Below are 22824 nucleotides of genomic sequence, written 5' to 3' on the forward strand. Positions count from 1 at the left end.
ACAAATAAATATTAATAATGGGAGTGTCTTTTTCACTATTCCACATCTCCTACCAGGTCCCCCCCCCCTTTCCTCCTCTTCTTCCTATTCTTCTAAAATGTTGTTTATTTGGGCAATAAAATTGTTTACTTGCCATGCTTGTAAGTGGGTAAACAGTGCTCTCAAATTGCTTTGCTTTTAGATCCTGATGCTGTTTTAAAAAGCCTTATAAGGAACAACTTCCTAAAAATAAAGACTTTGAGAGCTGTTTGGTGGATCGATCCGAATGGTGGCGATTAGATGTCTAAAAAAAGAAAAAACAAACCTGTTATACGATAGGATATTAGCATCTTGAAAACTGCAGCATGACTTGGGATTTATTCTCTGTTTTGGCATAGCCATTAAACAACAGTTCGGGTAGTCATTCATTAGAGAACAAGAACTTCATTTCAATACTCCAATGTAGTCCAGTAATTTTCAAACATTCACACACAAACATAAACACAGCTTTTGCAAGGAATCTTCTCTTTAGGTGGTTTGAATAATGCAACCGAGAATGCCGCACTGGAAAATTGTGATTAGCAATAAACATTGCAAACTCTTCTTGGGGCTAGTGTACAAAAATAGCTTTTTAAACCTGTTATCTCTCTGGCGTAGCATCTTCTTCGTTTTGTCAGCTTTTATGGGGGGGGGGGGCAGTGGCTGGGGAACAGAGGGGTGAGATGGGGGTGTTGTTTGTGAAGAGAAAAGGAGAAAAAGGCCTATTCATGCCTCATATTTGACATCTGGCACTGATCAAAGCCTTGCTTTAATTACGACTGCGCTCTCCTTCAATGGGCGGATTGACAGGGCTCACTCATTTGCCATTCATTAAAGGCAACTACCCCTCCGTCCGTCTTGTGTACACAGCCCTGCTTTGCTTTGCCTCCTCTCGGAGCAGCTCCTGCATGAAAGGGGGGAGGCCAGAGACGAAGATAAGACGATGAGCAAGGAGAGAGCACGGCAGGACAAAAATAAAAGGCTGTACTTCAAACACCTCTTCCTTGCTTGCCAATAGAAGTAGCGATGTTTGCACACTTCCAAATGTTACTTTCCAACCAAGTGCTACGATGCTTCATGCTTGCGAACAATGCTCTTTCTCTCATCTTTCCCTCGCGCCATAAATAGTCCTGCATCCTCTCTCTGCCACCGTGTTTTCCCTTCAAATTTTTATCCAATCGTTCTTGAGTGAGCTCCCCCCGTCTGCCCCCTCTTCCCACTCCCGGATCCATCTCCTTTATGCTGAGTAATTCAGACAAGTGGGAAGAGACAGCCTTGCCCACACGACAAACTCACGAGTTCTTCTGTGTGAGTTTCGCATCGAAAGTTGCACCTCGGCGAAGGGGGCGGCCAGAACTGCAAGCGAGGAACGGAACGATGAACCATGACAGTACACACCGAAGCGTGATCTTCGCCCGATTCCCGAGTTTGTACTCACTCCCGCACTGTTTGCCTCCAACCCAGTGGCAGCAAACACTGTATGGATGAAATTTCAGATGTGATCCCTACCCCATCCCCCCATCCCTCCCCCAACGCCTTCTTCATTTTTCTGTTTTTACTACTGCAGGAGTTATAGTGTATGGACACAGCATTTTGTTCTGAACTGTCCATTCATTTTATACTGAAGCGCTACTTTAATACTTGTAACCTCAACTGAAAATGTGGCGAGAAGTAACAAAATTGGTTGTATATCAATACAATACTGTATGTTAAGTTATTACAGCCCTCTATGACATAAATGTCCACTATATCTACCACATGATCTCTATTTTTTATAACTTGAATAAGTTTATGCATGTTAATACTATCAACAAGAGCTTACAAATTACCCCAATAATGTGATCTGCAGAGGAAAAAAAAAATGACAGAAACCATAATTTGCCATACCTCAAAAGAGACCTTCATCATCCAAAGCAAGATTTCCCCATTTTTCATGAACTGTTTGGGGTAAGCCTACATGGTTAAATCTGCTTTACGGCCAGGCTGTAATCTGCGCATGGGACCCAATGCATCCCACACCAATGTCTCTAGCTCAAAAGATCAGCAGAGTAACAACTAGGTGCAGAGATACCTGATATTATAGCTAATATCTGGCAGAGCAACCTCTTTCCTTTGGTCTCAATGGAACAAATTCCTCTGTTATCTTTTTTTTCAGGTTGTTTTTTCTTTTTGCTACTGATATGTCAAGGTATCTGATGGGTATAAGCAAAATATGCAAATCCCAGGGTCCCTCTTCATAATAACTTTCCTCAGTATTCCCTACTTCCAATACTACAGTTTACGTTTTACTACAACAGATCATCATCCTTGCAAAAGGTCTTCACAACAGACCCTGTCTCCTTCACAATTTTCATGGCAGGATACTGGCTGTTGAATGCCAGTGTGTCGCTAAAACAATCAGCTTCATCACATCAGCAACGATAGCACACTTGTTGTGACTCCATCTCACAGACTTCGTCGTAAGGGCTTTTTACACTTGTGTTTCTTAACCCCGGACTTTCTCTGACCCAGGACTATCGTTAGTCCCGTACCAATTTTTTCAGCTTTTTACACTCGCCAATTAGTCCCGTACTATCTCTTGTCCGGGGCTAAGGAGAAAACTGACCTTTTTACACTCGTATTTCTTAGCCCCGGACTTTCCAAACCACATGAATATTCATAATTACGCTGTGTACTGTACACATACACGCACGCACCGGCAGCACTTGATTACCTCGTTTCTGATTGGTCAGTGAGGGTCGGACTTCGTCTCCGTCGCTTAGCCCAGGATTATTTTTTCGTTCTGTTTACACTCACTTGCTTGGCACCGCAATTGCGGTGCTAACCCCTGCTATTTTGCAGGGCCAGATAGTACCGTACTATCGGTGGGGCTAGCCCACTTTGGCAAAAACGAGTGTAAACAGAAAGTGGGCTAAGGATAGCCCCGTACCAACGGTGGGGCTAAGGCCCCCCCTTAGCCCCACCGTTGGTCCGGGGCTAAGCAAAATTTTACAAGTGTAAAAAGCCCTATAGAGTGCTTATCCCAGAGAACATTGAAAAAAAAAGAAAAAGAAGTTATTCCTCCATTCACATGCCACACACACAATCACATAGGTGCCTATACATAGAATTCTCTTTCTGACACCGGACTATAAAACTGCCAATAAAAATGAAGGAGAGGAAGAGGAAACATTAGTTATCATAAAAGAGGGATGATAAAAACACACACACACACACACACACACACACATACACCAGAGCAGGAGAATTTTGAGGAAGGTCATAATGTTGATGTTAGGGGAGTTATTGGAGTGTGAAATTTGTGTACACTTATTCCACAATGCCCCAGTCTCAACGGTCCTAAACAGATTGCATTGTGTCCATCAATGGAACAAAAACTGCAAAAATTCCTCCCTCTTCACAGCCACAAAAGTTAGCTCCGCCGTCAATGGTCCAACAATAGCCGCAGCTTCGGAACTGACAAAAAATTATCTCGGCGGCGCAGCTGGTGGTATAAACAGCAGGAAACGATGGCTGAGAAAAATGACATTGTTTTCTGCTCCTTTCCCCGCTCATTGGGAAAGTCACGGAGGCGTGGAGGAATATTAATCTCCACTTTTTGTTTCGCCCGATATGCAATTTACGGACGATAACTCCCATTACGATGCCGTGATTTATTTCCGGTTGTTGATGTATTCCTGTTGTGGTTTGACCACCCAAGCGACACTCTTGTTTTATCCATCATAAATTCCGCTCGGCTCTTCCTACGGTTGTACACATATGATGGGCAACATTACTTGTAAACAAACAACGCACAGGTGGAAAAAGCTTTCTTTTGTTTTCATGTGAAATGACTTCTTTACCCTCCTGCTATGAGCACTGCCCATTACATTTGTGTTCTCAAACAAATGTTAATCAAATCTAGGTGTTTATTCTATTTGGTAATTGCAGGACACTGTGACCAGGTTGCTGTCCTCAGTGAAAATAAGACAAGACAGAAAACCATGTTTTCGCACACATCACTTTTTCCTGTCCAAGTCCCACAAAACGATCAAAATGAACTGGTCAGAGAAAAGATCCTATCTTCGTCGATATCCAATTTTTCAGGCTGATGTGAACCTAGTAACATCAGAAAATGGAGTAAGGGCAGGAATGCTTACTCCAGGCTTATGCCTCCTGCTAAAAAAAAAAACAATAAAATGCTTCAATTCCTTATAAGAACAAATACACCAAAAACACCAAGGCCCCTTTCCCCATGTCAAAAATATTCTATCAAATTTTACTGGCAAAATGGAGTATGCTGATAATTCTACACTTCAAGTCCTGTGACAAGAAGAGCCATCGAATGACCTGAAAAGCCGTTTTCTGATGCCTGATTCTTTGTCACCGTTTTGTTTTTCAGAGCAAACGAAGAGAAGTACTGCAAGATACGAGTACAGCATGGTATGGGCCGGGCAAAGCATAAATGATACGTAGAACAGGAGAGGGAGAGAGAATGAGGGGGGAGAGAGAGATACTTAATATCTAAAGTAGTACTGAAGCCTGCATTAAATGGCCACGAACACACTGCGAACGTGACCCAACCTGGTGCAGCCAGCATACAGGCATGGAGCTGCCGGGAGGCAAGGCTGCGCTCAGCGGGGTGTAAGCCTATTTAGCACTTCTCAGCTGTGAAAAATGCAGGGAGGAGAGGTGAGTTGCTCCAATTTTTGGCCAGCACCCATACATGCCGCCTTTGTTGGGAAGTGTTGGGGCTGCGCATTGATTACGTCGATCAAGACTGCGATAACCTTGGCCACAGCAGAATGGGACGAAAAAAGGGAGGGAATTACTCTTCTACAGCAGAAAAGAGGCGGTGAGATAGAGAGAGAGAGAGAGAGGGAGAGGTAAGCACATCACGAAAGTCAATCCACAATATAGCCCCTTTTTTTCTTGTTCAGGGGGAGGTGGGGAACTGCAAAATTTACGACCACATACATACATAATTGAGTGACGTTTGGATCTCCCGATTACACATACACAATTGTCAATGTCACAAGCATAGGGAATGAGCCAACACAACCTAGCATCCAGCCAGACATGCATTTGTTCTGCTCATATTTGCTGGATATATTGCTTGCGTATAGCATGCTTCAAGGTGCTCCAACAGCCCCTGCCCCCCCCCCCCCCAGCATCTCTCTTTTGCTCTCCCCCCTTCTCTCTCTCATTCTCTCTCCCCCACTCCACCTCTCTATATCTCGATCTCATGTTTGGCACAAAATGTGGAAGTACTCTGCGAAGCACACCATTCCTTACTTAGTACAAGACACATTTATGTCTAACTTGGAATGATAACAATTGTACATCTTGCACACATTTCTCTACCCCCTCTCGCCAAGCGCTGGCCCTAAGCGCCTGCTAGGTCGCAATATCACACCTACACGGCCCGCACACACACACACACACACACACACACACACACACACACACAGACACATGCAGACCGTGCATATCTCCCAATCCGCGCATTTTTTGCGGCGGTAACGCAGACAAATGTTCTCACTCTCCCTCCCGCGCATAATCAATTCGATCTTGCCACATTTGTCAGGGCAAAGCTATCAATTTCCACTGATGGAAGCCTTTCGCCCGGGACTGGGTAGCGATGAGCTCCTTTTCTGCCTGCATTCCCCCCACAGCACTGAATTCTCCCACGCAAGACATTTCTTCGCTCTCCTTTCTCCCTATCTATCTCTCCCTAGCTGTCTCTCTCTCTCCCTCTTGCTTTTCCTTCCTTGTTCGTAACATTTTGTCTGCGCTCCCCTCCTAGCCCCATTCGGTAATGTCAGACTGTGGATATGGATGACAGGCCTGCATACAGGGAGGGAAGACATGACTACAAGCTGCCACCATTGTTTCCGTGCCACCACATGACCGCAAAAGGTGACATCAATTGTTATCCAACACCCCAGATCAAAAAGAAAAAAAATGTAGCTTGGTAAATTATTGTACACACATAACATCTCCATATGCTTTCGATGAAAGGATGAAGCAGTTCTTAAGTATTTCAGTTGTTTCCAAAGGTAAGCAAATCAAAGCAAATAGCTTCTTTTTATTTTTATTTTTGAATGCATAATTTCATTTCTTGAAATATCCACTTTGGATAGTTTACCTCAGATTTTCCTGAACTCAGATAGCTTCAACATTGATTTATGACTTATCTTAGAATCATATCATTGATTAAATTTTGAATAGCCCAATTTTGCCTGATAGTCATTTAGTAGAGGACTGAAATTGTATACATCCCAAATAATGTGCTGGAACCAATGTGTCATACATTTGTAACAATGATCCCTACCCATTAGTCTGCGTGGGAATTCGGAGGAGACATTTGTGATAAGAAAGATGGCCAACTTCCGTCAGAGGAAGGGAGCTTTGGGATCTAGTGATGCATGCGTGTATCAGAAACAGGATATTTTGTCTCAACGCCTACAAGGCGCTCTTTCCACTTCAGAGATAAAAGTCTCCAAAATAACCCTCACACCCCATGTGTGCAATGTCATTGTGGCAATGTAACCCTGCACCTACTTTCGAGATCAAACCGCAGAATGTGTGAACATGGTAATAATGCCAGAATGCATTAGAATCAGTCTCTCTATGATTTCATTATGAGAGGGTATGATGAATTTATGATCCCCTTGATTTTCTCTCCAGCGCTGTCTTCACTAATATCTCTTTCAACCTCAGACAATTATATAGATATTGTGAATGATTACTGATCACATTATTACAAGGTTTGCACCTTTGACAATGGCATATGCCTACTTCCTGTTGTATCTACGATTTAAAAAAAGCCAAATATCACAATAACCAATATTGGTGTCATCATTCGTCATGATCAGCCAGCTTTATATAATCAACAGCATGATAAATAGCAATCACAATATTGGTAACAATAATTCCTGCTGTGACTATCAATGATGTCAGCATGATATTCAGTACTGACACAATGAATTCATATCTTGTATATCCCACTCACACACACACACACACACACACACACACACACACACACACACATACACTGTACACATTCACACTAAGCATGAGTGCCAGCAACCCCCCCCTCCTTACAAATGCACACTCCCTCTCTCCTTTCCTTCCTCCTTCGCTCCCCCCTGCGCTTTTGTTCGTTCCTTCTCTTCTCTCTCGCTGCTCGCTCATCCACACTGGCTGAGCTGACAGGCCTGCCAGTCTCACAGTCAATAATAAATTGATTGCAACCAGAGCTTTTGCACCTGACCCTATAGTGGCCTGTGATGTGCAGATAAAAATATTACGTCCATTGATCAGCCCGTGCGTGTAAAAACAATCACAACACAAGGCTAAGATGGGACCCCCAAAGAGGATCATTATCATGTGGTGTGAGTGGGGTTTTATGACATGCATGCATGTACACGTACTCGCTGGGTTGCATTTGGGAGGGACAGCAAAGACGGATGAAATAAAACTCTTCAAAAACCCGCTGCACAATCATAAAGAAACAACTTTCATCTGTTAACTGTTGACATTTCATGTATAATCCTATCAAGTCAAGTTTATTAAAAAGTATTAAAAAACAGATAATTCTAAAGATGGAAGATAGCTAGACACAGCAGATCAGGTTACTAGGCAGCGACTCCACAGCAACATGACAGACTTAGCATACACACACAAAAAAAAAAAAAAAAAAAAAAACAACAGACGAACGGGAAAAGACAGATAACAATAAAGGGGATTAATCAATTACGGTTCTCTCATTTCGTCTTGTCTGACGCTGTCTCTGCGCATGACATCAGAGTTGGTGCGATTTTCACGGAGTCCTAAGAGAGCGAGTCCAAGGCTGGTTAAGACATGACAGATTGCACCGACACTTGTTTGTTCATAATGAATGAAGCTAATCAAGAAGCACTTGTCTCCTCAAGTCTACTCAAATAATCAAAACACATGGAGTGGCTGAACTTAAAAAATAAAAAGGAACAAAATCAGTTTCGAAAACTGTGGGGCAGTTCAATAGCACTTAAATTGAAATACTATGCCAAGGTGCTCTATGAACACAGGTGTATATTATACACACAAGCTGTGAATTTAGTTTTTAATAGTGAGACTATTGTGCACAAGTCAATACTACTCGAGCATTTTTTTTTTTTTTTTGGGGGGGGGGGGTGCATTAGCCTTCACTTTCTGTCCAAGTGTCTAAAACCTGCTGAAGTTCACCACCTTGGTTTACCTGTGGCAAGGAATGCTCAAAACTGTCTACCCACTCACAACACCATTGTTACCGACTGTACCCAACTTGAGCATATCACTGACACCAGTGAGTGTATGGAAAAGAATACCAAGTCTTGTTTGGACCAAATTGTATATCACAGAGGCAGAAAACAAGTGAAAGCACATGATATACATATCATAGGTCCATTCATTTCCCAAACCTGCCTGTGGTATGAATGCACAATCCTCATTGCGTCTCTGCTGTGCATGCATAACCCACGTTTGCCACCTCAAAGCGGCACGATCCAGCGCCTAAGTCATTACAAGGCACTTAGCACCCGAAGTTCATCTGGGGAGATCATAATTAGCGCTACCAATTAGGTCTTCGAGACATCACAGGAATTAGGACCATTTATCACACTCGCTGAGTCATTAGTCTGCGGTCAAGGCAATTTATCACCAGAATTGGCGATTTGGGTGATGTTCCCCACAGACACGCATATACACATTAAAGGCAACATGAGTTGCGGCTTCCCCCGGATAAAAGGAATCCTGCCGAAACTGACGATGTCAAAGACGAAAACACCAAACACCATCCTCTACCTGGCCGTGAAAATACAAACAAATGGTACATTTCACTGCACATTCCCCATTATGTGGTAGTGAGATACTGGCAGATCATCTCAATACATCATATTAATTTCTCTGTGTGTCTGTGTTTTACATCATGAGATGAGGTACCTCCGGTGAGCTTGATTCTGCAAGTCGCATCGGCAGATTCCCTTCAGAAATGTTGCGATTCATTTCCATGGCTACAACTGTACATAGTACACTTTGGCACATGGATTGCATAGGATGTTTGCTGAAGAAAACATACACAGCAAACACATTTTCATCAGATTGTGCAAAAATCTTAAAAAAAACACCAGTGGAAAAGCATAAATCAGAACACTTCACATACATACACTGTATAGTGTTCCATTGACAGTATGCCTCTACCAGACTTATTTGTTGTGACAGTTTTTATGCAAGGAAACAGAAAAACAACATGTAACTGCACGACACTATGGGTACGAAGACAAAATATCACAATCTCTCTATTTTCCCTGCTGTCCATCCCCCCCACCTTGTGTAAAATTCCTTGCAGTCAAGAGGAACGTAACGTCATCAGTTAAGGAATGCACGAGCAATTGAAAAGACAGATTAGAGCTATGTCAAAACACCAAAACAACGGCTAATCTCTCTATACCAAATTAATCCCTCACTGCTTTTACCTTTTTTCTCTGACATGTGGTACGCACACTCACACACAAATCCAGCCCGAATTCCTTTCTGAGAAAAGCACCATGACAGTTTTCCTGTAAGCCACCCTACATCAGTGTGATTAATCATACAAAATGTACCTCCATAATGAGCAATCTGCCAGCGTTCTAGCTAGAGATTGAAAAAAAAAAAATAAACCTAACCAAAAATCGGAAATGGACAGAAACACACCAATTGTCCATCTAAAAAGGCAGCATTCACCATTTCCAATACCGAGCATTGACCCCAAAATGTACTTTCCCTCAGCAAGCCCCCCCCCCCTTCCTGTACACAGCTTTGCCCCCATGCAACACACGTAATTAGCTAGCAATCAAAGACCCTTAACCAGGAAATGATAGAGCATTCGCCAATCATTTAATTTCCAAATCCGCGCTACACCGGTGTCGCCGATCAATACCCAACGATCCACTGTGGCGGGTGCACCTAACTAATGCAGGAGAAATGTGCTAATTGGATTGGGAGGAAATAAGCACTTTGCGTGCTGCCTTTCGGATTGTCAGTCACGCAGTGTGATGGGTGGAAGCAAAGTGGTCGTGTGCGCACCTCGCTTTTTTACCGGCAACACAAATTCGCGCATCAATTAACAAGGACTGCCTAATGCCGTCAGGAGAACATTCTGCAATAACTGCGATGCAAAGTAATGAGAGAGTAACATATGGGGCCATCTTGCCATGAAAACAGGGGGAATTAGATAGTTGTTTTTAGATACCAATGTCAAACCAAGAATATACCTTTATAAAAATCGTAACAGAAGTGATCAAACCGTATTCTTCTCTAAAGTTTACTTGATATGAGGAATCATCCATGCAAGCAAAGCTTTGATACAAAAATTTATATCCTGTAACTGAATGCCGATATATCATGATTTGATCCATCAAACACAAAAATTTATCTCTTATAAATAAAATCCCACATCCATATTTCCTGTTCACGTGGTTGAAGCAAGTTCTCATACACTCTTCACAGGATTTTCAGATTCATGCAATCATATTAAAGTGTACAATATGAAAATTAGCATCTCATATTCAACCCTTTGAAGAAAAATTATTCACTTAAATTATAAGTTCACTATTCCCAGGAAAACATTGTTACCAAAATTCTATAATACATGGGCTTACGAAAGGCTACCAAATCAGATGAATGCACTAGCTATCTTCCAAGATAATTCTTATTTATGTAGATAAAATCTTCAGCTTTCACTTATAAATGTCAAACTGTTACATTACTGAATTACTGAGACTGCGTACAGGAAGTGAACATGCTTCAAATTGTGTTCGTGCTTGCATTCATCGCGTTCAATACCAGAGGACTTTGTGGAGATTTAATACAAGATTACATTGCATCATTGGGCCACTATTGATTTACATCCCAAGGGTACATTACATGCCAATCTATTCATGCAAAAAAAAAATATATATAAGATAATTTACTACGTTATGAGACTAAGCAATGCCACAATGTTTGTGCATTTGAAAGGCAGTTTCAAAGTTTACAGCAACTGAGAACATTCATTATGTATGTTTAATATTATCCATCATGCAGAAAATGTAATCTTGCAAGTTTGGAGGGCCAACACGCTACACACACAACTCAGCACGCGTGTCATGCAATCTAAATTAAATGTGAATCCTCACCGTGAATCCTCTTCGTATTATCAGCAAATTTGGTCATTTGATTGAAAAAAAAAATAATGTTACAGTACATGGTTAAACTTACAGTTGTTCTAGATGTAGTAAGCCGTCAAAGGTGCCATCCGGAATGCTAGAAATGCGGTTAGACTGCAACTCCCTGTATGCACAGAAAATAGGAGGGTGAGGATGTGCTTGGTTAGAAATACAGTAAGATATGAAAAGCCTGGCTCCAAAGACTACACCGAGTTGTTTCTTGAAGGAGACAGGTGAAAAATTGTTAACAAGAAAAAGAAGGAAAATGTATGTACATGTAGGTCTATACTAGATTACAGAAAATCTTGTACTTCAATCGTAACAGTATGCAAAATGATTTTAATCTTTGTTTTTATATAAATGATTTAAGATACAGGGCCTATTCACAAAAATTCAAGTTCCAAAATTACAAGGAATATCCTCAATGAGGTGTTGTGATGATTAATAACCCATCTTCACTATAAATCTACATCCTTTAAAAACTTGAAATTCCTAAATTCACTTAAAGCTTCTGGCATGAGAGCATATGAAGACATGATAAATTCCAAAAATTCTGGCAATAGTCACATGCACTGTATCTACAATTGAGCTAAACAACAACAAATCTCATCTAGAAAATGTTGTATTAAAGGAAGGGATCAATACCTTATGACTGAAAAAAAAAAAAGAAAATGATAATGATTAACAAAAATGAGCGAGAGAGAAAGGATTAATCTCATTTTAGTTACAAAAGACTTGATAATTAATATACTGCGTTAATTTTATATATAATACATTTTTTGCCCTGACTATTCAACATCAACAAGATTTATATCTTGAACATATTCAAACGGAATATGCATACTCTAGCTGGGCAGTGTTATTTACGCACTTGTGTACCAATTCATAATCTAGCTGCCAATGCATATGTTACACATCATTAGTTTGACTCTTGGTACAGAGCACCCCTATTGAACCATGATGCCTTTCTCCTATTGATCTGTGTAGCCCTGCATTCATTTCCATGAACTGTGTGACAACTACATTGGAACATCCCCCATTTCCTCTTCCGAGTTATTTTCTCCAAAACCACTGGAATGGGGGAGGGGGGGGGGTGGGAGAGGAGAGAGAACAGAGAAGAAAAACCACAAACTGGGCAAATCCCAAACTAGCTGAGCGCACTAAGTACAAAACACAGGTGCAAGCTTGTAATGTAAAAGATAAGGATAGGGAGAAAATAGAAAAAGAGAGGTAGATAGAGAAAGAGAGGGAGAAAGAGAAGGAGAGAGAAGGCATTGAATTGGAAGGGCAGGGGTATTCAGCCCGTGCAAAAGGGAACAAGAGCGGTAAGCAGGGGCAATTATTGTCCAATCTGAAAGCCGTCATCATAAGTGGCACAATCTATTTTGTAGTGGCCTGTTTTTATGGCGGGGGACTCCGCAGAGAGCCCTCGCAGGCCGCTGGATGATCAATCATTCGCACACCTCCACAGTCACACTCGTGTGCCAAGGGGGGCTGACTGACATGTACGGCTAGCTAGAGCCGTGGGTACGGGTAGAAGCTTGAAAAGCCCACTGCACCACACAGTGTGCAGGAGGCTATGCAGCATGTATCAAAGCATAGAACTGCTAGCTCCATAGTGTAAGCTTTCGACACTAAACCCTCTGTACAATAACACACCAATTCATCCAGCGCATGGAATGTGTACATGTACACAATTCAAAATGTAGGTTGTTCATTCACAGGGTTGACATCTAGTCTGCTGTGATGTTTTTTGTATAATAACTATCCATCAATCCTTCTACCATATCAAAGAGAGGAAATACATGCATTACATTTACAGTAAGTAGTATTGTTCATGTTGAAGGGCAGCTTGAAGCAGGTTAGAGAGGCATAATTTACAATTCGCAGATGAAACAAAAACCCAGCTTTAGTGCTTCAAAATAATTCTGAAATGTGAGTTTGGGACAGAAACAACCAATTTCAAAATTTTGATAATGTTCAATACACAAAATGTGAACAATAGTTACAAGATTATTTCTACACTAAACCATCTACAGTTATGGTTTAGTGAGAAAAATGGTGATATCTCCTTATATTTTAGACTTTATTGCAAAATTTTTATACGCCAGGATGTTTTATGATACAACTGACCTACGCATACTTGTACATATGCATCAAATGTGATAACTCGCACATTTTTTTAAATTACTGCTCCCAATGGTAAACAATACCTTTAAAGCAGACTCACTCAATATTACCAGTTCAAATCAAAGTGGAATTCTGACTACAGTATATTGTTCATTCTAAGATCCATCAATTATGCGCGATACAATGCACAATATTTTTTTTTTAATGTTTTGATACTGTACCCACCTTTTTTTCTTTTTCTTTTTCTTTTTTCCTCTTTTTCCCCCTCCTTTTACAGTATTATTATGGAATATTGTGATTTCTAATCGTATCTATTTCTGTTATGTAGGGCCTACCTGTTATACCTGTATTTCCTCTCTTTAATGTGGTAGAATGATTGATGGATAGTTACACAAAAAAAAACATCAAAGCAGACTAGATGTCAATAAAGACATAAATGAGAAAAAAAAGGAAAAATTTATAGGCTTACAATTGTATACTAGTAGTTATGGAATGCAGTATGGAGGCACAAAAAACAAGTTGTTGCTACAATGTCTGGCAAATCTACATCAAGTTCCCTGGTTATTCAAGTATGCATGTTGACAAAAAAATTAAACATTAATCTGGAGTGGAAGATGATTTTAAACTTTATTCTCGATAACATAAGGCTTATGATAGCAAACATTATGACTTTTATGGTGATAATCTTTTCTCATTTTTTTTTTCTTTTTTGGTGGTGGTGGTGGTGGTGGCATTCACTACATGTCCGAAGTTGTAGTATATTAATGTAGACTGACATACAAATTTGCGGAAGCATGCACCCACGAAATACCGTTTTGAATTTGAAAGAGAGAGAGAGGGAGAAAGAATTGTGATAAGTACAATGACACAACAATCCTACACTTCCTCTACACAGGTCATTCTTGCCAAGGTTCATGGAGGAAGATCAAGCGTCCATTTCGTGCCCTTGCCACTTCCGACTAACACTAGAAAATCAGTTTCCTCTTGTTGAACTCGGAGTGCAGCCTTTAGTTATATGAATACTTGTGTACTATGAACAAATATTAATGTACATATTATCAATATTTTGTTTTAGTATCTGCAGATCTTGAACTCTTGAAGATACTGCCTCTTGCAGTTATTGTAAGAAATGTAACTCCAAGAAAATGATATTGTAAAAATGTCTTAGAAATAAAAAATTGACTTAGAAATACTGAAAATCAAAACTACAATGAAATCATATTTTGCACAAATATTTAATAAGAGGTTGGTACATTTTGTCCTTTTTTTTCCCTGTAGAGCAAAACTTGCAAATCTGACCAAGCAAAACTTGCAAATCTGACCAAGCAAACAAATCTGTGTTTATTAAATCCTAACACATAAAAATATTTGGCACATAAAAGTTATAGCTGTGCATAAAGTCCCGACGTCACTTATAATGTACTTATTCTGAATGCTAAGATAGTTTCAATGTTGCTCTCATGAATACGGTAAATATTCTGAGGTAGACATTGGATTATAGCAGTGCTATGAACAGCATAACAATGCACATCCATGACGGGCAGATCACTTACCAAGTCAACTAACAATTGAATTTCAGTGCTTACAATTAGGCCTACATGTACATGTGTGGCTATGTACAGTTGTACATACACTCCATGTACAAATTTCTGCAACTCACTATGCTAAAGCATTCACATTCACATGAGAATTCATGCACGCTCAATAATTCTGCATTCTGAGAAGATACATTTGTACATATACTGTAATACAACTCCTGGATTGTGACGTAAGAGAATTTCTGTGATGACGGCGACTTACAACCACAACCTTTAAAAACCCACTGTACAATGTAGGCATACAAATGTACATGTACATGTATGTACGTTGTAGAAAACACTCACTGATGTACAGTACATGTAGGCAAAGCCCTTTTACAATACTATATCAGAGGATACGCATCTAGACACAGAGGTACGCCACTCTGCAGCACTACATTGTGATTACACTGCTGCACGCTGCAGTTTGCGTACATTTTGTAAACCTTGGTGTGAGAGACACAAGGGGGGCCTATGTAGCACTACCAATGCACACAGTGTGCTGCATTTACATGCAAATAGGGATTAGTGATTCCTTGTCTCTTTTTCTCAGAACTCTGGTACACGCTCGACTTGACCCCCTGGCTTACTCACTTCACAAACATCCCAGTCCCACAAATGTGGCAGAGAGAGTATAAGTTTTTAGTGCCACCTATCCTAATTACCCCTCCCCCAAGAAAAAAACAAGATTTCTATACAAAAGGGCAGTTCACTCTGAGCATCTTACATGTGAAATTTGATATGCACAATACTTCCATCTGCAAGAAGAATGAGGAGGCCCAACTTATTGCTGTTTCATTTTTTCTCATCTGAAGCATCGACAGCTCGCAGCCATGTTGAGGGACGAATATTAAAACCACAGAAGAAGGGATTTCACCCATCTCCCCCCCCCCCCCCCCCCCCCCTTGGTATACCAACAACAGAGCATGGCATGACTTTGGAGGAGGGCAAAAAGAGTTCTAATGTTTTGATAATCCACAGGGACAAATATGCCCCAACTCCATGCACATAGGTGAGAGAAAGGAAGAAAGAAAAAGAGAAGGGGGGGGGGGGGGGGGTAAGTAGACAGTAGAAGCTGTGCTTTGGCTTAGGGCAACATTCTTGTCTTAACTATTCGGTCACGCCTTTCTGCGGAGAAGGAGAAGAAAAAAAAATCTGCTGCCCATTACAGAGGTCAGAGGCAAATGTAAACCTGGCTCTCTGTACGGGAGCAAACACAGCGCAACAAAGGACGAGTGCGCAAATTGGGCTTCTTACACCTGCAAACTGTACGGGGGTAGAGAACAAGAGGGACCACAGCTCTGCTAATCTCCCCCGCTAACGCACCCCTACCACACTTTTGTATTCAAGCAGGAGTCGCTGGGCGGACAAACATGAACGCTGTGTTTGTAACCACTAAGACTGTTCCCATTGGAGAGATTCAAAATTTTCATCCAGTGCTTCAAATTTGTGTACTGTATCTTCCTAGTTGTTATCAAGTGTACCAGTTACCGTTATTATCACTTTCAACATTATTATTGTTTGTGCAATGCCAATGCTACTGACATGGTCAGAGGTACAACCTGTATTATCTACATCCTGACAATATCATCATATTATCATTTGGTTCTCCATTATATAGGCCTACACATTACATTGTACGTGCAATGTTTCATAATACCCAGACTGTTCATACAACTTCTACACACATCAATCTGCAATATTGGGATGCAGAAAGAGTCAATGTCATTATCAAAAAAAAAAAGTTTGGTCCTCTACCCCCCACCGGAGATCTGATATGATGTGAGTGCAGGACAAAACACTGTAACACTGCAGTATTAAAACTACAGTGTAAATTTATATGACTGGACAGAAACTTGTCGTTGCCTGTGGTTGCTTTTAATAACATAGCATCCTGAATTACTCTACTCAACAAGATAACTTCAATTCTGGCATACCATTTCATTAATTTGATCCTAGCTGACCTGAGCTGGCTTAATCTCCCATAGAACTCCAAAGTCCACAGAAACAGAGAACTACTCAGGATGCTATTGCAATTCATAATTTGGCGTGAGATGTAAATTTGCCCACAACCTGAACGTAAAAAAAGGGAGGTTATTTACACTGCTCCAATATTCTGCGTGATGCGAAGGCCTGTTTGCTTGGCAATCAAAGGACACTTTTCATGCACAAAATTTGGAGCGTAGGCAGACCATCATTTCTCCAAAGTGTCAATCATTGCTTTGAACACACACACATTTAACTTTCTAATCAGAGCTATTGCATGTAGTTTTCAAGTTCAGTTGTTTAACACTGACATCAGAACTGACTATAAAGACATGGATATACATGTAGGCCTACATGTTCCCAACTATCTAACCTTATGTTGTTGTTGTTGTTTGTTATAATTCAGACCTCAACTCAATAACAATCACCTGCCCTGATTTGTATACAAAAACACAAGAACGAAAAAAAAAAACTAATAAAACTAATACAGGTAATGTATAATGTCAAAAAGTTAATTTCGTTATAATTGATGTCGCCTCACACTGGGCAACAATAGTGTTCTGTCTATGATGCACACTCATGTGTGCTCTAATGTTTCAGTGACTGTCTACTACATAGTTCATGATTCCACATCACGTTTCATATCACTGAAAGATACAGTGTAAATGTTGCAGGTTATATCAATACTAAAATGAAAGCCTTGCAATGGAGAAGTTAACATTTTATGGTCAAGGATATTTACATTGCAATTTCTATAGAAGTGACACCTGAAACTCCACTGCACAAGTTGTTCTTCATGCAAAATTGGAATTAAAACTGCCTTCTTCTGCCCCCCCCCAAAAAAGTTTATAAAAACAACAACCAAAAATTGAAGTATGATAAATCAGTTGGAATTTAATGTTTTACTATAATGTCTGTGAAAAGGAACTATGTACAGATACATCTAGATTAGATCCTTGAATCATGAAAGCGATTTCTCAATATTACTTTTTCGTAGGCCTCAACTCATCTTACAGTTTAATTTGTTTAAATTTTCTCTTTTTTTTACACATTCTACTCACGATTCCATGAAACAACTTGCGAATGACAGATTGCATTGGAGAACTTACGATGTACAAGTAATTGATCTTAATAACATTGTAGACATGATCTCTAAAAACTCACTGGCATTAGCATGTACATGACCTTGCTGTTGACTTTCAGCTCTCTCCCATTTTTTTTTGTTTTTCTTTTTCTTTTTCTTTTTTACACTGCGCATTTCCTGGGTCCCCAGTGGAACACTCAAATTTGTAAGCAAATTATGCACACGACCAATCAGACACATTGAGGTCAGAGGTGAAGAGACACTTCCTGCGGAGTTCACATTGTGATGTCACCAAAGGGAGCCATGAATCAATCTACTGTTAAGCAAGATATTTTTGCGAACTGGAACTGACAGCCTTTTTCGCAGCATGAAATTTTCGTGAATTGCCACTGGCATTTAATGCGTTTCATGTAGACGAGAACTTCTGCGTGCATTTTAATTTCACGAATCTTGGCTCTCGCGAAATTCATGAAAATGAAATGCATGCAAACATTTTTGGCTTCACAGTATCCCGGATGGTAGAGCAAAAAAGGCATTAAAAAAATGGGAATATGAATACAAACACACAAATCTGATCATAACATCTTTCAGTTTGGGCAAGACCAACCTTTCTTCTACTTCTTTGAGACTTTAGAAGCAAGTGGATGATGACCAACATATCGATGCATGCCATAACTGGGCCAGTGCTCTGTTCTACAATGTAGATATGACCATATCAATGCTCTAGAGAATGATGCCATATTTTGGCAAAGAGGGTGACTGCACTTTCTGTCAATCACAACATTTCTCTAATCGATACTTGCTTGTCACCATGGATAATACAGTTACCATTCATATCTTTTATCATTTAATAAGACATTCAAGCCATTCCCACTAATGTCTCAATTTCAAATTCAAGCAGTGTTACAGTCTTTGCATAATCAATCCTGAATGTACGTACAGTATGTTTTGTGTGAATCTCACAGTACTCAGCAGTAATGTTCCACAAGTTATTACATTCCAAAAAGCATTTGCAGAAGATGTTTATTCTTTTTCTTTTTTTCATATCTGGTCTTCTTACTGCCTTTTGGCTGACTTCTCCCACAAATGGTTTGTCAATACTTATGGAAACAATTATTTTAAAAAGACAAGCTTAGATGGGCTCTCTTGAATCAGAAAGCTGCACTGATCTCCAAAATCAAATGATAAAATGCCACTTACAACACAGGGCCAACACATCATGGTATACTCATAATCTTCAAAATGATAATTGCCACGTACAACACAGGGCCAAAACTTGAAATATTCATAATCTTCTAATGCTTTTCATGTACAAAGAAGATTTAACATTGAACTCACTTGAATTCACAGAGATTTTACTAACAGTAAATTGAGCAATATTTCACATATATATTAAACATACTTTGCATCATCTACAATGAATTATGAAAATGCACATAATGTCAAAAAATGATAACTACTAAATGCCGCAGTCATGCAAATGTTGGCATTTTCCTGTTGTCTATTACAAAATGTATATTCTGTATTAAAGCACATGCTGTTTGACATGCACAGTGATTCTTGAAGACATTAAACACAAATATACATTTTGATATTCAGCAGCCAAGTTCCATGCAAAATTATAAGGATTTCATTTGAGTGAAGGACTCTTGATTAGAAAGTGTGTAACCACTGAAATCACTGTAACTTCACAAATATTCTGTTCAAATATCTAATGAGAAATTGTCAGGGTTCCTGCACCTTTTACAAAATTAAACTCCATGATTTTTCCATGATTTTTCCAGTTAAAATTTTAGATATCCAGGACCCTTTTTCAAATCTTAGAGGATTATATCAATTACTTTGAGGAAAATTCTTCATGAACAAATAATAACAAAGAAAACCCACCAGGAAGGCACAAAGTTATATTCATGCCCCATGGAGACATAGTCAAATTTTGTGACAGAAACCTAATTAGGACAGGTTCAATTTTTGGGTAAGTTTCTATCACATTCTCTTTTTTTTTTTATACACATGCTGGTTCTCACAATGAAAGTTGTACATTGCAAATTAGTACAATTAACATAATTGACTGACAAACTGATAAAAATGTATGTCAATATGTTTTCATAAACAAATACAAATGTACATGAAGAGAAGGAAAAGTACTTTCTTCTGCAATATTAATAAAAGTACCCTCTAAGCCATCTGGTGATATAAAGAATACTATCTCAGACTCAAGTAGTCTTGATGTTGTTGTTTTTGGTGAGATAATACATACAGTACATGTAGCCACTGAACTCGGCTCGGTGGCATGTCAAAACTACTAGCTAGTAGCAGTAGTTTCATCGTTCTCTCTAGTTTTGAGACACTTGAGACGAAGAGCCCATTTTATGTGATCTTTGCATTTTGCGCCTACTTGTTTAATTGTGACTGCACTCAATTAGTATCGTGCCTGTATCTCACTCTTGCATTGAAGTAATATTACTCAATGTAGATATGTTGGAGTCAGATTTCCTCGAGTACATTGTACTTTGAATACATGCATAACCTTCTCCCTTTCTTTGACATTCTTGACTTGGTTTAGATTCATTTTAAACTTTGTATTGAAAGCAAGATGCCCATAAGTCTATCATATCGCCATCCAAACTTTGACTGCCAGCTACATGTAAACCTGATGCTTTTGCGTGTGGTTGAATTTTGGCATGAGAGGTCGAACTTTGGTGCGGGTTTTGTTTAGCAGGGTTGCATTACATTGCTACTTTGGTAAATCAAATGTTTGGTTTCGTCAAGTCATGTCCCAGAAAAAAAAAAAACCACAAAAACAAAACAACACAAAAAGCTCACACAGAACTCTATTAGTATAACTACAACAAGTCAACAAGAAAGTTACAGGAGTTGGGTGTGGAGGTATAACTGAAGTAAGATCCAATCACTGATCACTGACGTCCTGACACTACTTGAGTATTTGAAAGTTATAACATGTTGTATTGTTGATGTCTAGTAACAAAGTAGAACCAACTTTACTGTGTAGAACTCAATGTAGGCCCTAGATGAATTAGTTTGAACTTTTATTACACAACCCCCGCTTCTGCTAAGAACGAGATAATCTACAGTGTGACATTGTCAGGCGACTGGCATTGACACTGACCATGCACTTCATGGTCAAAAGCCTTGCCACTAACCATGGCGTTCATTGTGTGCCATCCGCTGAGCGAAACCTACACTCGTATTGCACACAGGGTTTCACACAGGAATGCAAATTTCGGTTTACTTACAGCATTGTAACCCACGTCGGCAAGGCTGTCGGAACACTCCGAAGTTGTCGTTTGCTACAGTCAACCAGGGATCCAAGACACCAGCATTCTCTAGGGCAGAGAGCACTCTGTCCCGACACCTTGCTTGGGGCATCCAAAATCAACCAGCAGACGACCAAAACCGTGCTAAAACATCGGATAATCTGCGAGGAGGAGGTCGCCATTTTGGCACCCCTCGTAGAACCGGGTGTTGACCCTCTCCAATGCCCGACACTGCAGCGTTGAGTTTTCGCTGTCGTAAACACTCACTTTCGCGACGTTATAGTCCTCTCTGCAAGAATAAAATCCAAGATAAACATGTTGTCATTGATTGACGAGACATATCTAACATATCCAGTTGTAACTCCTACATTTCAAACAAATTTCCGTCGTGCAGGGCGAAAAGAGATGCGTTGACATTCGTTTTCTCGCCTAAATCGTCCACTCTCGATCGGCGTGTTGTGTACGGTCACCTATGCACCTCTCTCCCTCTTCGCGTATTTACTACAATACTACAATACACTCCGCGCATAGTATTTTGTGGGAGACCGAGTAGGGAGCGAAGCACTCGAATGTGTGTAAACCACCCACGTTTTGTGTATGATTAATTATGCATGCTGTTCATTCGCATAAGCAATGCCATTGGTCGGAGCGCATCACATGACTAGGTCGCAAACTTTATCAAGCTCGATTTTCGAAGTACGGCGATGACAGCCGTAATTTGCGCTCAACAGCGTTTGGGACCTTCGTGTTGTTGCTTAGAATCTAAAATGACTCTCCAACATCACACTCTGCACGGATCATTTCATTTGACTTGAGTAACGGTGCCTTTGATGTTTCCAAATCCTATCGACACTCTAAACGCTGATCAACATTCTTATCATCAGAGTTAAATATTCCGAATAAGGAATATATTCACATCAAATAATTTCAATCAAATAGTCGCTCTCCCTTCGCAACTAAATGAATTTATAAGCTACCGATATCTTACGACATTTATATTTTCATTTCAACGCAGAGTTGTGAACTTCGCTTTGCAAAAATACTTAATCATTTCAGTCAAATTAGATCATCTTTAAAAAAGAAAACAAAAAAAGCAAATTGAGTCACAGACAGACAAACTTAGTTGCTGGGAGCACAACGTTTAATATGCCAGTGACACTAACCTGATTGGCATTTAAACCACCGTAAGAAATCAATGAAATCAATGTGCAGCAGTACCTTCTAGAACATTACATCCAGTACAATCTCGTTATGAATACTAGCAGGCTATACATATAAAAACGCGTGAGTTTAGTGTACTATATATATATATATATATATATATATATATATATATATATATATATATATCATACATACATATGCGTACATATATATGCAAATGTATGTATATAATATATATAGTATATAATACATTATATGAATATATATATATATATATATGATTTGTAAATATATATATTTATATATATGTATGATGAAATAAAGACAAATGGACAAAGGGAATTGAAGATAAGATGGATAGACGGTAATTCGATATATTACAGGGACATAAGGGG

General features: G+C 39.7%; 1 protein-coding gene across 1 annotated transcript in view; it reads right to left on the bottom strand.

Annotated features, from left to right (window-relative positions):
• The window catches only part of LOC139732502 (uncharacterized), a 92241-nt gene extending 70487 nt beyond the window's left edge, over nt 1-21754 (bottom strand). The window contains exons 1-2 of the mRNA XM_071643363.1: nt 21245-21754; nt 11263-11334 (exon numbers count right to left, since the gene is read on the bottom strand). Coding sequence (XP_071499464.1) covers nt 11263-11334; nt 21245-21447 — 275 coding nt within the window. The 5' untranslated portion in view covers nt 21448-21754. The remainder of the gene's footprint in view (nt 1-11262; nt 11335-21244) is intronic.
• Between the last annotated feature and the right edge of the window lie 1070 nt (nt 21755-22824).

Source organism: Diadema antillarum, unplaced genomic scaffold, assembly GCF_040938485.1.
Source record: "Diadema antillarum isolate AM-2024a unplaced genomic scaffold, OU_Dant_1.0 seq00000429_RagTag, whole genome shotgun sequence".
In the NCBI taxonomy this organism is placed as follows: Eukaryota; Metazoa; Echinodermata; class Echinoidea; order Diadematoida; family Diadematidae; genus Diadema; species Diadema antillarum.